General features: G+C 55.3%; 4 protein-coding genes across 4 annotated transcripts; 1 reads left to right on the forward strand and 3 right to left on the reverse strand.

Annotated features, from left to right (window-relative positions):
• Positions 1-2: 2 nt before the first annotated feature.
• Positions 3-3051, reverse strand: ISF_01116 (DNA ligase, ATP-dependent; the record flags this gene model as incomplete). Its single annotated transcript, XM_018844723.1, has 2 exons — positions 3-2901; positions 2954-3051. 2 exons carry the CDS (start codon positions 3049-3051, stop codon positions 3-5), a joined length of 2997 nt encoding a protein of 998 aa, XP_018709173.1.
• A 433-nt stretch (positions 3052-3484) lies between these two features.
• On the reverse strand, positions 3485-5416 carry ISF_01117 (Mg2+ transporter protein, CorA-like/Zinc transport protein ZntB; the record flags this gene model as incomplete). The annotated part of the gene is made up of 3 exons (XM_018844724.1): positions 3485-3635; positions 3686-4687; positions 4740-5416. The coding sequence occupies 3 exons, from the start codon at positions 5414-5416 to the stop codon at positions 3485-3487; spliced, it is 1830 nt and encodes a 609-aa protein (XP_018709174.1).
• Positions 5417-8055: 2639 nt separating this feature from the next.
• Positions 8056-11016, forward strand: ISF_01118 (Fungal specific transcription factor; the record flags this gene model as incomplete). The annotated part of the gene is made up of 5 exons (XM_018844725.1): positions 8056-8286; positions 8347-8574; positions 8633-8732; positions 8787-9285; positions 9336-11016. 5 exons carry the CDS (start codon positions 8056-8058, stop codon positions 11014-11016), a joined length of 2739 nt encoding a protein of 912 aa, XP_018709175.1.
• Positions 11017-11384: 368 nt separating this feature from the next.
• ISF_01119 (MFS phospholipid transporter Git1) lies at positions 11385-13106 on the reverse strand (the record flags this gene model as incomplete). Its single annotated transcript, XM_018844726.1, has 5 exons — positions 11385-12074; positions 12130-12350; positions 12481-12537; positions 12597-12885; positions 12954-13106. The coding sequence occupies 5 exons, from the start codon at positions 13104-13106 to the stop codon at positions 11385-11387; spliced, it is 1410 nt and encodes a 469-aa protein (XP_018709176.1).
• Positions 13107-14818: the final 1712 nt, after the last annotated feature.

Below are 14818 nucleotides of genomic sequence, written 5' to 3' on the forward strand. Positions count from 1 at the left end.
TTTTATACGCCGTACTGTTCTTCATCAACGAGAGACCTCTCCTTCCAGCACGTCTCGACCCAGCTACCACGAACTAGGCGCGGCAGCTTCGCTCTCGTACTCAGCTCTCGTCGCAATGCAGCCGCGGCGTCTTGATCATCCCCAATCACCACGACATGGGTAAGCCCCTCGCTCTCCAGCCCGTCCACGCAGACACCGCCTCCGTACCGCACATACCGCGCCAGCCTCTCCGCCTCGCCCGCGCCCGCGCCCTCCCCCATGCGGTGAACACACACCACGCACCGCTGGAACATCATGCTCCGCAGCCGCGCCGACATGTCCCGCCCCCTCTCCTCCAGCTCCGCCAGGAACCTGCCCTTATCGAACGCCTCCTCCCCGCTCTCGAGCTTGGGCATGTCGCGCATCAGCGCCCGCAGCTCCTCCAGCGGCAAGTCCCGCGCGTAGCTGTCGCCGTAGCAATCTGTGTTCTGCGCCGCCGCGCTCTTCAGCGCGCCCGTCGCGTGGAACAGATGCGCCTCTTCGTACGGCAGCAAAAAGGCCTCACCACCAATGTCCGCGTCGGCCCGGAGCTGCGTCAGGCAGTCCTGGATCCACCGGGGCCGGATGATGTTGACGTCGCCCTGCTTGATGAGGCTGGCAACCTTGACGACCTTCTTGTCCGCGATAAGCACCATGGACGTGCCGGGAGCGGCGCGCTGCGACACGGTGCCGCCGTTCTCCTTGATGAGGGCCTCGAGCTCCGCTTTCGTGTGCTTGAACGGCTTGAGCGACTCAGACAGCACGCAAAACTCGAGCGCCGAGAAGAGCTTCGTCGCCTGGGCCGGCTGCGGCTGCGGCTGCGAGCCCTTGCCGTTGGCCCCGACGATGACGAGCTCGCGCTTCACGCGCTTCGGGTTGCGGCGCTTGCGGTCCTCCACCGTCATCGCTTTCTGCTTCGACTCCTCGTCCGCGTGCTGCTTCAGGCTCTGGAACTCGTCGACTGACAGCGCGCTGTCCCACGCGCGGTCCAGCCGCAGGCGTCGGAAGCGCGGGAAGCGCAGCGTGTACCCGCGCGCGAACGAGTCCGAGGGCCCGACGCTCGCCGCCTTGACGGACACGACGACCGAGTCCTTCGGCCGGATCCACACGTCGGGCCGCTCTAACTGCTTGGCCTCGCCGCCGCCGAGCTCGACGTACCGCGACGGCGGGTTGCGCGCGTCCCAGTCTTGCCATTTGCCCTCGGTGCGGTGCCGGAGCTCGGCGTAGTCCTCGGCTCGGAAGCCGCCGCCGACCTTGAAGAAGCTGAAGCACTTCTCGGGGTCCGCACCGGCTGCTATGTGGCTGGGCGACGCCCGCAGGCCGCACAGGAAACTCGACAGCGTGCCGCCGCGTCGCCCGGATCCGTAGTAGCCGCCGATGATGACGCAGTCGAGAGACTCGCCAAACTCGGACATGTACTCGGGCTTGACCTTGAGCCAGTCGTCGTTGCGGCTGTTGAGACGGTACATGGAGCGCGGGTTCTTGAGCACCAGACCCTCGGAGGCGTTGGCCACCACGTCTCGCAGCAGCGGCTCGATGGCGTCCGCCGACGTCGCGCGCGTGTACCCGTGAATTTCGAGGCGCCGGTGCACAGGCTTTACGGCTTTTTCCAGGGCGTTGTGTCGGTCACGCAGAGTGTACTGCGTCAGCTGCTTGTCGTTTAGGTATAGGATATCGAAGACACGAAATAGCGGCCGGTGACCAGACGAGTCCGATCCCGAGCGATTCTGCTGCTCGGCGAGCGCGGCCGTCTTGAGCGTGCCGAACGGGACCATCTTGTCGACCTCCATGTCCCAGGTGATCATCTCGCCGTCGAGAATGATGTTGCGTACGCCCGACGCAAACGCCTCTTTGAGGTGGCGCGTTAGACTGGAATTGGCGTCTTGGAAGCCGTGGCCGTAGAGGTAGGTGTACTCCTTGGCCTTGCGCGACCAAAAGCAGAAGCGTTTTCCGCCAGGGGTCGCCGGGTCCTCTATCATGTGCATCTGCATGCGCTCACCGTCCAGCTTCTCCTCAATCCAGAACTCGGGGTCGTCGGCTGTCGGTCGCAGCAGCTCAATCATCTTCTTGAAGGAGGCCGGCGTCTGGAACTGCGCCAGCTGCGGCTGAAAGCACTGCATCAACGTGATGCCCGCTCCCTCCGACTCGAGCCGCATCGCAGGATCGTACAGCTCCCAGCATACGCGACGCAGGCTCGAAGATACACTGAACAGTGTCTCGCCATCCGGGTGCCACAAATACAGGAGCGTCTTTTCCGTCGCGCCAACCTTCATCTGTCGAAGGACGATACGGATCAGCCACAGCATCTCTTCGGCATTCATGCGATTGTAGAAGGTCTCAAAGACGTGCAGATTCTCGCTCTCCCCTGCAGAAGCGGCCAGCCTGTCCAGCTGCTCATTCACCTCGGCAATGGTCATGTCGCCGGGCTCGGTGCGCATCGGGCGCTTGGAGATGGCCTCGAAGCAGCGCCCCGCGAAATCGCCAGCCAGCCGGGCAGCCATGGTCTGACCCGGTAACTTCCAGTGCAGCAAGTTGTAGCCGTCCTCGGAATTTTTGTCAATCTTCATCAGCTTGACGAGAAGCTTTCCTATAGCATTCTCCTTCAGGCCGTAGACGCCGCGGTCGCGATCCTTGTCGGGAAGGATCAAGCGCAGTGCGGGATAAAAGTCCGGACCGACTTCCTTGCGCCAGCGCACTATGAACCGGTCAATAATATGGCGCCGCTGCTCCTGCGGCGAGAGCTGCGTTTGTCCGCGAGGACCCTTTTTCCGGGCGACGCCACCTGTAGGTTGGCGCTTGTTCTCATTGAGCGGATTGAAGAGGTCTCTGTAGAGGTCTGAGAAGAGAAGAGTCTTGGCAAAATTGTGCGGTCTGTTGGGATATCTGGCCACGCGGGTCAGCATGAGATGTTTACGTTAGGTCTGGCCAGTCGTACTTTTCGTCCAGCTCAAGTCGGGCTTCGTCCGAGCCGTATTGGATTTCCTCCTCGCGCTCAGCATCGCTGCTCGGCGTTTTAGCCCGCAGTTGGCTCATTGCGGTTCATTAACTTTTGATAGAGTTGGCACCATTGGAGAGGATCGACGAGGTGCTGAACAACGCTGATGATGATAGTTGACATAAATAAAGGTCATCGACCGTGCGACGTTGCGCCAGGCAGAAGTGTGGGTCGCGAGGCTCACTAGTTGCAACAGGCAGCAGTCTGCCCGTTTGGCTGGTGAAAAGTACAACTAGTATCAAGAAAACTACTTATCCTGTAATGAAATTACTAGTTAAAAAGGTCAATGGCATAGGAGAACGTTAGTAATTTAAGAATATTTACCCTGATTTATTTCAAGAAGCATTGGAAGTACAGGAGGGATAGCCTAGATGCTTATATTATGCTCTGTGCGTAGAGAACGAACTCGACCATAACAACCGCTGAAAGAACTGGTATACAGAATACGGAATGTTTTCTACAGGAAATTGTTCACTTCGAGAAGGTAGCCCGCCGCCGCCGCCGCTTCTTCCGAATGGACGTGATCCGCTTGCGTTGAACTACACTTACACCCCAATTGTAAATCATGTCGCGCATGAGTATCATGATCGTGGCAACCACCGTCGGTACGGCACAGGCCCAGCTGACGATTGTTAAATAAAAGGCGCAATCAGTAATTGGGGATCAACGTACAAATACCAAATTCCCTTCTTAATTTCGGGGAAGTCTTGAAAGTTCTGGCCGAAGAATCCGGTGATAAACGTCAAGGGCAGGAAGATGATGGTGACGGTCGTTAGTTGCTTCATGGACTCGTTCTGGTTCGCCGTGATCGTGTTGAAGATGAGATTTATCAGGTTCTCCGACGACTGCTTCAACTGCTGCAGCGACTCTGTGATGATTATACAGTGATCCAGCACATCGCCGAGATAGGTGTGCGTCATCGGAGTCACCAGCACGCCAGTGGAAGGGTTGGTGAGCTCGCGCGCCGCCTGCTCCTGCGTCATAAGCGTGCGGTGGTCGCGGAGCACGTTGACCAGGTTGTCGATCGGCAGCAGGAAGCGCAGCATCTTGTTGATCTCGCTGATGCAGATGTATAGGCGCTTGCTCTGCTTGATGCTCGGCGAAGATATGACGTCGAGCTCCAGGTCGCCGAGGATGTCCGTGTACACCGCCGTCAGCGGTATGGCGAGGTCAATTATGGCGTCGATGATGCCCTGCACGAGAAGGGATGCGTCGCACGAGTCGCGCAGGCTGGTGCCCGGGGTGCTGAGGCGCTTGACGATTGGGTGCTCCACGTCGCTGGCCGAGGCTTCGAAGAAGGATATGACGGTGTTGTCGGCGGTCAGGAAGATGGACACCTGCTCGGCGGAAATGGCCAAGTTGTATGGGGCAAGGGACGAATGCGCCTCCATGAATAGGGTGCGAGCCTCGTTGCCGCTGGCCTGATAGCGTTGCAAGCTGCGTAGCATATTCGTCTCTGGCAAGTCCACAAACGGCGGCGCAGCATCCTTGCCGTGTGTCTTTTCCGGATCGGCATTGTTATTACGGCCACCGTCGCCGCTGAAGAATTGACGGACAGTGGCCATGGTTTTGCGAGAGGACGAGCTGCTAGCAGAGCTAATGCTACTCGTGTCGGAGTCGACGATATGGACGAGCTTTTGCAGCGTCATGATGATGAATGCATGATTAGGGTACCTGTGGACGTTAGAGAATATTCTATTCAGCAAAGGCCGTGGGCCTAACGCACCAATCAACCTTGGTTCGGTTGCGCAGATTCATAATGTCTTCAATGGCGAGTTTATGTAGACCCTTTGTCGAGCCGACGGCCTGTATCACATCCCAGCTTAGGCCGTTGATGTTGATCCAGCGGCACTTGGCCCAGTCCTCTTTAGGCTTTGCCAGAAATTCGATGAAGGCGTCGTTTGCAAAGTGCCACTGCTGCATGTGGTCCAGGGCGAAGTCGACGACGGTGATCTCGCAGGCTGCGCTCAACTGAGGCACCGAAGCATGCCCGCCATCGGGCAGCTGGGGATCATAACCTGGCTCCGCGCCAGGATGCCAACCCTCGGCGGTGCCGCTGAAGGGCATTTCGAACTCATCCTCGCCGCCATCAAAGGTGCGAAACGTTGGCGCCCTACTGCCGCGCCGCTTCATGCCAGAGGCACCAATTCCGGGCTGGTTTGCACTCGCAGCGCTGTGCGAGCGCTGCGGGCGCACGTTGCGGGAGAGTGGTGGAACCTCTGTATCAGAGCGCGAGTGCTGTGGGATGACGGGCGGGGAGAGCCGTGATGCGGCGGTATCGGCCTCGCTGGCGAGATCGTAGCTCACATGAGGCCGCCCAGGGGGGGTACGCGAGTCAACTTGGGCGCCAGTGGATGCGGCCGTGGTGGTTGCGCTGCGTTGACGCGGGTCGCGGGATGGCATCACCGCGCGCCAAGCGTTGATTCGGCGACTACTAATGTGATACCAACGGCAGGATGAGCGAATGCAGCTCTTCGGTGTTGCAAAGAAATTATCGATGGCGGTTGGACAGCGATAGGGCCGGTGGGCTTCGAATGCGGATGATGTTGCGTTTTCTTCTTTGCCCCTGCTTCTGATGACGATGACGATTCGTTACTGTTACGTGATGCTTTAGTGACGATCTTGGCTACTTAGGTGCAGAGGCGCGGCTTGTTACAACCTAACCTGTAGCAACTGCCAGGGGGAAGAACGGAGAATGGCCATGACTCGGATGTGATCAAGATACTCGGTCGATTTTATCTGGAGATGTAATATTGTGTTTTCGTATTTCATGTCTATCTTGTATTATTTGTGTGCCTTTTCTTCCTACATTTTTTGTCCTCCGTCTGCCGTATTTTGTTTCCTTACCCTGCTTTTTCTTTGTGTGTGGACGCGATTTTTACAAGGCCCGTCTTTGGCGTAAAGCCGGCAAAATTGGGGTTGGGGGCAAATTTTATGTATAATAGCAGTGGGTGGAATTGCTGAATTGTGCAAGACGATGTTAGATGGAAGAATGCAATCTTTGTCCCCGTCAGCCTTCATGCTCACATTCACTGTAGGGTGTTGGAGCCCCATACTACTAAGTATGCATAGCTTCCTCTGATTGTTATGAATATGTGTAGTATTTGGAGAAAAATAGCTACAGTTTTTTCTTGTTGTCATGGTTAACCTTGATATTTATTTTTGGAGTTCAAAGTACATACTCCTCCGTACAAGTGCGTATTGGTCCAGCATCTCAACTTGCCTCCTGGGTGCAAAACCGTTGAGGGCTTGTCGACCGCGCAGGGAACCTGCTCAACGGTGCGGGGCGCTCTCCAGAAAAAAGCCGTTGACCGGAATCGTCGCGACGTGCAGGACGAACCAAGACACGAATCTGTCATTTGTGATGGGACGCCCCTGTCGCGGGCAAGAAGCCGTAGGAGGGAGGGATTGCGACGATCAACCGGCGTGCGGCGTACGGCGTGCAGTGAGCTGGGCGGTCTTCGGTTGGGGACAGGGCTCAGGTGTGGCTTGGATGCCGAGTGGACGGATGGTTGATCTACCGGGCCACAGTGGATAACCGATGCCCACGAATGTAGAATGCTGCGAAGATCGGTACGTTGTCAGAGAGAGGAGTGGCCGAGACGGGGGAATGGAAGAGCATGGGAAATTCAAAAGCCGCATGAGTTGTGAAATGCCCATGTTGTGGGGGTTTTTATTGTATGTACGGATACGTGGACTGTTATTATGTATATATGTATGTAGCTGGTACCGGCGACCCGGGGCTCGGTGCACACTAAATTTCTTGGCCCAAACACTTGTAGAAACGGAATTTTCCTTGTTTCTTCTTCTTCAGAATGTTTCTTCTTCTTCAGAATGTTTCTTCTTCGCCGCTTCTCTAGTCTTTGATTAGCGCGGCGAGCTTTATTTTTAGTAGACTTGGCTTCGACTTGAACTCATTCGCTTGGCTTGGGCTGGGGGTTTGGAGCCATCAGCTCAACGTGGCCCAAGCAAGATTGTTGCTTCACCGACGTAGCATTTGGATTTTAGCGTTCCATTGTACCGGCACCCTGCTGTGTGTTATGCCGGCGTGCATTGTGATCCTCATACGTGCAGGCGGTACTACTTATCGGTGGGTGGTGTTTCTTTCGAGTAGCTCACTTCGGGCTTCATTACTTGATCCCTGTCTTGGAGGTTTCCCGTCAGTGTGCATTTCAATCTCCCTCCCTTCGTTCACTCGGCTTGCCGTTTGTACAGTACGTACATACACTGTTTCGTGCCAGCCGCGAGCTTAATTTCGATTGCCTGCCAGTTGCCACAAAACATTTCGGCTGCCACGACAATCTGCCAGCTGTCCACCAATCGCTCGCCGGCCGCTGGCCAGCTGCCAGGGCTAATAATTGAAATACTAATCCGGCACCTTGTCCCCTCTTTTTTCCTCCACTTCGCCCCTCCATGCCCTCCACCCCCCTCCATCCCGTGTCCGACGCCCCACATACAGCTTCAACCACCGCAACCCGCGCAACCTCAAATCGAGTAGGCATTCACACACACGGCATACAGAGTCAGGCCTCCCTCTCAATAAACCACCTCGCATCTCCTCCGTTCTCGCACATTATGGCTTGGCAAATGCAGCTCCGTGACTCTTTAATCGCCAATCAAACTTGAATACAACTTCGTTAAATATGCCATAACCGCGTCTAGCTCGGTACGCACTTAACTGCCCCCGTCAGCCCGTCTCGAGCCCCCTTCCTCATCTGTCCGAGTTCCTCTTCTTTTAACTACCACCTTACCCCACCACAAACGGCACTACCTTACGATACGGATACACCAACGCCAGCTGCATTTACATAGGACCTGCCTTGTGGGCTTACAGCCAGCCAGCCTTGCCAATTAACTCGTCACAGTCCCTGACGTTGCATACCTACCAGTACTACCTCTGCTCAAACTGCCGTTCCTCTCCTGCTACCTTTGGCCCTGCTCCTCCGCTCCCGTTTCCATTTTCCGCCCTAACTCCCTCCTCCTCCCCGAAAGATCTCGGACTCCCATGCTCCTGTCCCAGGAACCATCATCTATCGCCCTCCATGAGTTCCAATATTATCCTTTGCGAGACAGGGTATTATCGATCTGCCTGCGTCGAATGCCAGCGCAGGAAACAAAAGGCAAGTTCCGATCGAATCTACAGCCCTGTCGGATCGTTCACACCCAGTCCCACGCCGCCAGCTGCCGGTGCTCCTAGCTCCCATCTCCATCTCAACCGTCGTCCTCCTTTGGGCAACATTGAGACTCTCTCTTCTCCCAAAGTCGCCACAACTGTGTCTATTCGCCTAGGAATTTGTGTCAACCTGCCATCCACTAACACAATCTTTCCTTAGTGCAATCGTGAATGGCCCTGTGACAGCTGCCGCCGTCGTAAGGTTCCCGATGGCTGTCGCTACAACGAAAGCTCAGTCCAAGGGGAATCTGCCTCCGCCTCGGACAAGGTCGATATCTTTCCGGATCACTCGGCCAATCGAGCCAATCTCAATGCCAGCGAGGGCCAGGTTTTCGAGGTCCTGGCCGAACGTACCTTTATAAATCTAGGCATCGACAGCGCTCCCAGGGTACGTCCAGTAGAAAGAAGCCTCGCGCTAGGTGAACCTCTCCTCACATCTGTAATAGGAAGATGCGCCCCCGGAACAGACCTTGGACATGGTCCAACTTGGCTCTTCAATCCAATTTGATCGCCTTATTGAGTTACTGCCCCAGCGACGGTTAATGGGTACCAATGAACCCCGCCGATAATGCGTCGTTACACCTTTCTGACACTACACAGACGATCTCATCCAACTGTTCATCAACGATGTCAACTTTCACTACTACATAATATATCCTCCCCTATTTTTGCAGGAGTATCATATCTGGTGGGACCGTCGCGCACAAAGCAAGCCCATCTCCCTGCAATACACTTGCCTGCTCGCCATGCTCTGCTCTTGCACCATCCAACATGTTGCGGATGACTTGGAAAGGGCAGTACTGGCCGAGTATCGAGAGCCCATCCATCCTGTATCTGACAAGATTCATGCCGCCGTACGTGAGCTTTCTGGCGTCATTCCCGTCGGCCACTACCACATGATGAATGTTCAGCGCTTGATTCACTCTTGTTATTGGTACAAGGCTGAGGCTCGGTTTGTGGAAGCCTGGCATGTCCTGAACCAGGCAATACTTGAGGCCAAGGAGCTTGAACTGCACATCGAGCCCAAGCCGAACGCGGTGTCCGACTTCGACCGCGAGATGCGTCGACGTCTTTGGTGCATCCTTGACACCTGGGATTGGTAAGAACTCTGCATCTACATTTAATGTTTACTTTTCTAATGCTCAATAGGCAAATATCTTCGGGTTTGTCCCGCCCCAAACTCATTGACCGTGGTGGCTGCACTGCCGAACTTCCTGAACTCACTCTGGAGAACTACGACCCTTCCCCAATGGAGCATATGAAGATGCAGTCCCAGCTGACTCGTGAGCTGGCAACACGCTTTGGAGCACCCAAAAATATTATTTCAACCCAGGAGGTCCAGGAATACAAGGAAATCATCCTTTCCTGGGTCCGCCGCTTCCCCAAGATTTACGACTTTTACGACCCGGACATGTCGAGGGATTCTGTTCACCCCTGGATCTTCCCCCACAGATTCTACCTTTACACCATGGCCTGTTTGTTGATTCTGAACCCTATCCGTCATTACATGGTCAAATCATACACAAAAGACTCTCCCGCGGATGACCTGACTTGCCGCGCAGACGGACTATTCTTTTCGCTGATCCTCCTCAAGACACAGCGGAAATGGGTTGATAAAATCAATGGCAGAGACGGGCGTCTGCATTTTATCGTGTTTTCCATCTTCGACACCGCTGCTATCCTTTGTACTGCTCTGGTAAAGGACCACGCCAACACCATCGAGAATAAAGAGGACGTCTTGCATGCTATTGCGGAGTCTACTGCTATGCTCAAGGCTTTGGTCAACATCTCAGAGACAGCCAAGATGTCTCATGACATTCTGTACCGCCTCACCAAGAAGCTCAAGAAGCCCAGCGCGTCAAAAGAGTCTGGTGACACGGGTCGGAAGCGCACAAAGATTGTGCCTGTCGCGCCATCGCAATCCACTTCATCTAAGGCCTCCCCCGCCGCTGCCTCCACAAAGCAAAAAGGTGCAGCGCCCAAGATAAACCAGTCGCGTGCGTCTACTAAGGTCGCTTCCAACGCTTCGCAGTCCTTGCCAAATGGTACCGCCTCACAGTCCATGCCGGGTGCCAACACTTCACAGTCCTCATCTGCTGGATATGTGTCTTCTGAACAAGCAAACCCAGATAGTTACAGCATTTCCTCGACCAACTTTGACGGCTACAGCAACCTCCCACCACAATTGGATGCGTACAGTCACCCTCCGGCCACGGCTCCCCCGATGCCTGCTCATGTTAGTGCGTCTGCCGCAGCGCATACAATGGTGCAGCCCGTGCCCAGGGTGAACGCTCCACAAATGGCCCATCAACCAATGCCACGAATGGCCGGTGACCAAAATGGTCATAGCATGCCGCAGCAGTCCACGATGCACATGCAAATACCCATGCCCATGGCCAACCCCAGCTACTTCCAGCTAATGCACCCAAGTATGCCGCCGTCTCTCGAACCGAACCCGCCTCTAGACTATAACTCGCCTCAGCCCGGCCCTGCCGTACAGCCCGTCGGCTACGCGCAGCCGCCGCCTCTAGGCACCGGGATTTTCAACATGAATGTCGCCGACGGCGTCCCAGCCATTGCCAACCTCTGGGACGCTCCGGCTGGACCCATTGCGCCCGTCATCTCCTACTCCATTTTGGGTCACAACGTGCCCGTCAACGTCGTGCCACAGCCGCGCGAGCTCTATATCGGCCAGCAGCAGGAGCACATCGTACCGGAACTCAACCTATCCAACCTGACCGAGGCTGACATTGGCGGGCTCGCGCCCCTGTGGAGCTGGCACTCGAGCAACCTGTTCCCCGATGATACGCAAAACGGACCCCCTGCGTAGTAGCATGGTGTCGTATCGTTATTCGGAGCGAGGTACAGTCTTTTATTCTTCTGATAAAGTTTGGCCTGTGCGGTTTCGCGAGCAGGGACGAATTTGTGCTGCCTTTCCTGAATAGTGCCTCGCTGGATCTACAAAAGTATATTATGCATTTATGAATGAATCATGCTAGCGTCTATTCCAATGTTATCCCCCAATTGTCTAATCTATCATGTCTGCGGCTATTCCAATATCATCCATTGATGTGCACGTAATAATGTCAGCATCCATAACAAGGGTATACGCGATGAAAGAACTGTCGTGGCAATACTACTACAACGTTAATCGTCTGCTCGAATTAAACGAATTGAACAACAACAGCACCATGGGCTCTACTGTTTCTCGCTGGCCTTGGAAACAACCACCGTCTCTGGGGTCTCGGAGGCGGGTGTCTTGGCGAGACCGAGCTGCGTCGTGTCCCAGCCGCGGCTCTCAAGGTACGCACGGAAGCGCTCGTCCTCCTTGGATATGGTGTCCTGGCCGACGGTGGGCACGAGGGTGAGGGTGACGATGGCCGAGAGCACGCAGAGGCTGGAGGCGACCCAGAAGGGGTACTGGGCCGACTTGGTGGCGTTGCTGCCGCCAGCCTTGGAGATTTCGGGAAAGACGTAGGTGCCGATGAAAGCGCCGATCTTGCCGACGGCGGCGGCGATGCCGTAGTAGCGACCGCGCACGCCCGTGGCGCACGTCTTGGCGGCGAGCAGGCCGATGTTGTTGCCGGGGCCGATCTCACCGAGGGAGAGGAAGACGCCGTACACGATGGCGAAGGCGGCGACGTGCTGAGAAATCTTGGCGTAGACGCCGGCCATGATGAAGCCGACGAGGGCTTGGGCTAGGACGCCAAAGGCGAGGGCGTGCTTAGGGCCGATCCAGTCGGAGATGAAGGCGCCGAGGATGGATCCGGGGAGGTAGAACAAAGTGATGACGGTGTTCCAGCCAAAGATCTTGGAGAGCGGCGCGCCCTCGCCGTAGATGTCGACAAGGATCTTGGAGGAATAGATACCGAAAGCGTATACGGAGAACTGTGAGGCGAGGTTAGGAGCGAGGGGAGAGCGGGGGAGGAAGGGCAACACGTACGTTGTAGAGGAACCAGACGAGGGAGACACAGAAGAGGCGAAAGCCATAAAACCTGAAGACGAGGAGGTAGGGTGTGTTTTGGCGCATCGAGTTCTTGCTGAAGTCTTCGGGCTCCTCAAGCTTGAAACGAAGGTAGAGGAGGACGAGCGGGAAGATGACGCCTACGCCGAGGGAAGTGCGCCACATGACCTCGTAGTTGCTGGAAGCCGAGGCAATCACGACTGAAAAATGTTAGCCGTGGTTTTGTTTCTGGGATTTCTGAGTTTGACTTGCATGGGATGAAGGCGCCAGTGACGAAACCGCCGTTGATCATGGTGTTGGTAAAGAGGATGAACCAGCGATGGCGCGTACCGGCCTTGAGCTCGCCGGTCGATTCTGCGGCTCCAACACTTCCCGCGGGGTATTCACCTAGAGACAGAGAATGTTAGGAAGCCTGCTGATGGAGTGATGGAAAGAGAAGGGCGCACCTCCTATGCCGACACCGACGAAGAAGCGCCAGGCCGTCAACATGCTGAACATGCCGAGCGCTTCGCCCTTCCAGTAGGAGCCGGTGGCTAGGGCCGTGAAGACGATGAGGATGATGGTGGAGAGGGTGAGCGAGTTGGCGCGGGACCAGCGATCGGAGAGGTAGCCAAAGAGCAGCTGGCCGACGACGATGCCGGCAAAGGCGATGCTGGCGACGTATTGGGAGGCCGAGGACTTGGTGTAGATGACGCCGTATTGGGTGGTGAGGATGGTGTTGACAGAGCCGATGACCTGTTTGTTTTCCCGTGTCAGCTGGAGGGGGAACGAGGTGAGGGGATATTCGAGGTCGAGATGCGCACATTGTTGATGTAACCGTCGGAAAAGAGGCCGGAACCGCAGGCAAAGACGGGCATCATGGTCTCTTTCCAGCCCTTTCGGGGGGCATTGTTCTCGGCATCGACGTCGGCGACGACCGTCGGCTCGGACTCGTTCTTCTTGCCAAAGCCAAACATTTTTGGTGTCTTTGGTGTCTCCACGTAGAAGCTGGAAGGGGATGAGTGTTGGAGAGGGTATCCTGACGGAGCAGAAAAAAAAAGAGTCGAAAAAAAGAGAAGAGGTGGTTTTATGGGGAGGTTATAAGGACGGGCAGCAGCGAAGGGCACGAACCACCTGCAGACAAGCAGGACAGGGGATCAAAAGAATTAACAATTTGGCCTCATAGCCTGATGTCTTTGCAAGCTAGGGAAAAGGCCAGAAAATTCGAGAGAGTTGAAAAAGCTTGAGCCATGGATATCCTTGCAGAGACGGCCGTTGTGCCAGTGGGCTCATGGATCCGCTCGGCCAAATGTTGCAGTGCTTTTCCCCCATCCCATTCCCCATGGTCATCCCCATGGGCTAGGTAGATTCTGCCTGTATATCCCTGTAGAAGGTGTATATTGATGCACGTGCTCACTTGACGTCTGTTTCTTTGGAAGCGCGGGGAGTATGTTGGGGTGAAGAGGCTAGCTAGTCAATGTGCGACAAGTATATCTTGCCAAGGCTGAAGAGAAAAAGAAAGAAAAAAAATATTTATATATAATTCTCGCGCAGCTCCGTGGCGTATGTCGCCCCCAATGTCTGGGTACCCCGCTGACCGAAATACTTTGGGATCTCGCAGCCTGCTTCGGCGCAGTTTATGTATGTCTTCTTTGTCTTGCATGTGAGACACGGTCCATGTATGTAAGTGGTGTGGTTGTGTAGCCGCGCGCCGTGAGGCTGGTGGCTTGTCACCATTGAATGCATCCTTTCCTATTCGGTCCTTGAGTGGTAACTAATAAGGAATATGATTGTTACATGGGATCATAGAAACTGGAAAATGCGCCTCAGCGGCCCGAGCAAGGAACAGGGGGGTTGCTTCGGTGACGGGGAACAGTGGGAACTGACACATGATTAAGGTTGTCGATTGAGCACGCGAGCTAGCAGTGGCCGCGCCTGTCCATGATCAGACCATTCTTCGAGTTAGTTGACTTTGCCGCGGACTATTCCCGTCTAAGTTCGTGTGGTCTGAGTCTATTTAGAAGCGAGTGTAGGGGAGTAGCCAACCAGGTCAGTAATTCTTGGCTGGTTTTCTCCTTTGAGTTTAAAAGAGCAGGAAACCTCTTGAGCTTGTTCTCCTACTCATGTGGCTCTCGGCATCGTGGCGAGCGCGCACCGAGCTGCAGCCACCAACCAAACTATACGAACCACTGCCAAGAGACTTTCGGCGCAAAACCCACGACCAGCCAAGAAACCCCAAAGCAACACCCCACCGCCAATACTACCAGTAGGATACCAATGAAGAGTCAGTAATATTCGTGTGTACATACCCCCACGGCCCGAATACAGCAAAATCACCGAGTCTGGTGGCTGTCACTCTCTCTCAGCCATCCCTCGTCCCAAGAATGAAGGCCAATATCACAATCACAGGGTTCAAGCCAGCCGAGAAGTTGTCCACTCTCAGCAGGGGGCAACAGTAAGTAAATCAAAGAAAAATCACCCGAAGAAAAGGGATCAAAAACGTGGGTGGGCTTTCTCCTCCACTTTTAAAAAAATCATGGTGCGTGTTAGCTTGGGACCCGGCATCATCTAGCGATAACCGGTCGCTCCATAGCACGAAAGCTTCATCCCATCCATCCCCAGACGATACACGTTGGCCATGGGCGCCCATTGATTCGTTCGGCTCGATGGGGCCATGACGCGGCTACTC

This window comes from Cordyceps fumosorosea (genome assembly GCF_001636725.1).
Source record: "Cordyceps fumosorosea ARSEF 2679 chromosome Unknown scaffold_1, whole genome shotgun sequence".
Classification (NCBI taxonomy): domain Eukaryota; kingdom Fungi; phylum Ascomycota; class Sordariomycetes; order Hypocreales; family Cordycipitaceae; genus Cordyceps; species Cordyceps fumosorosea.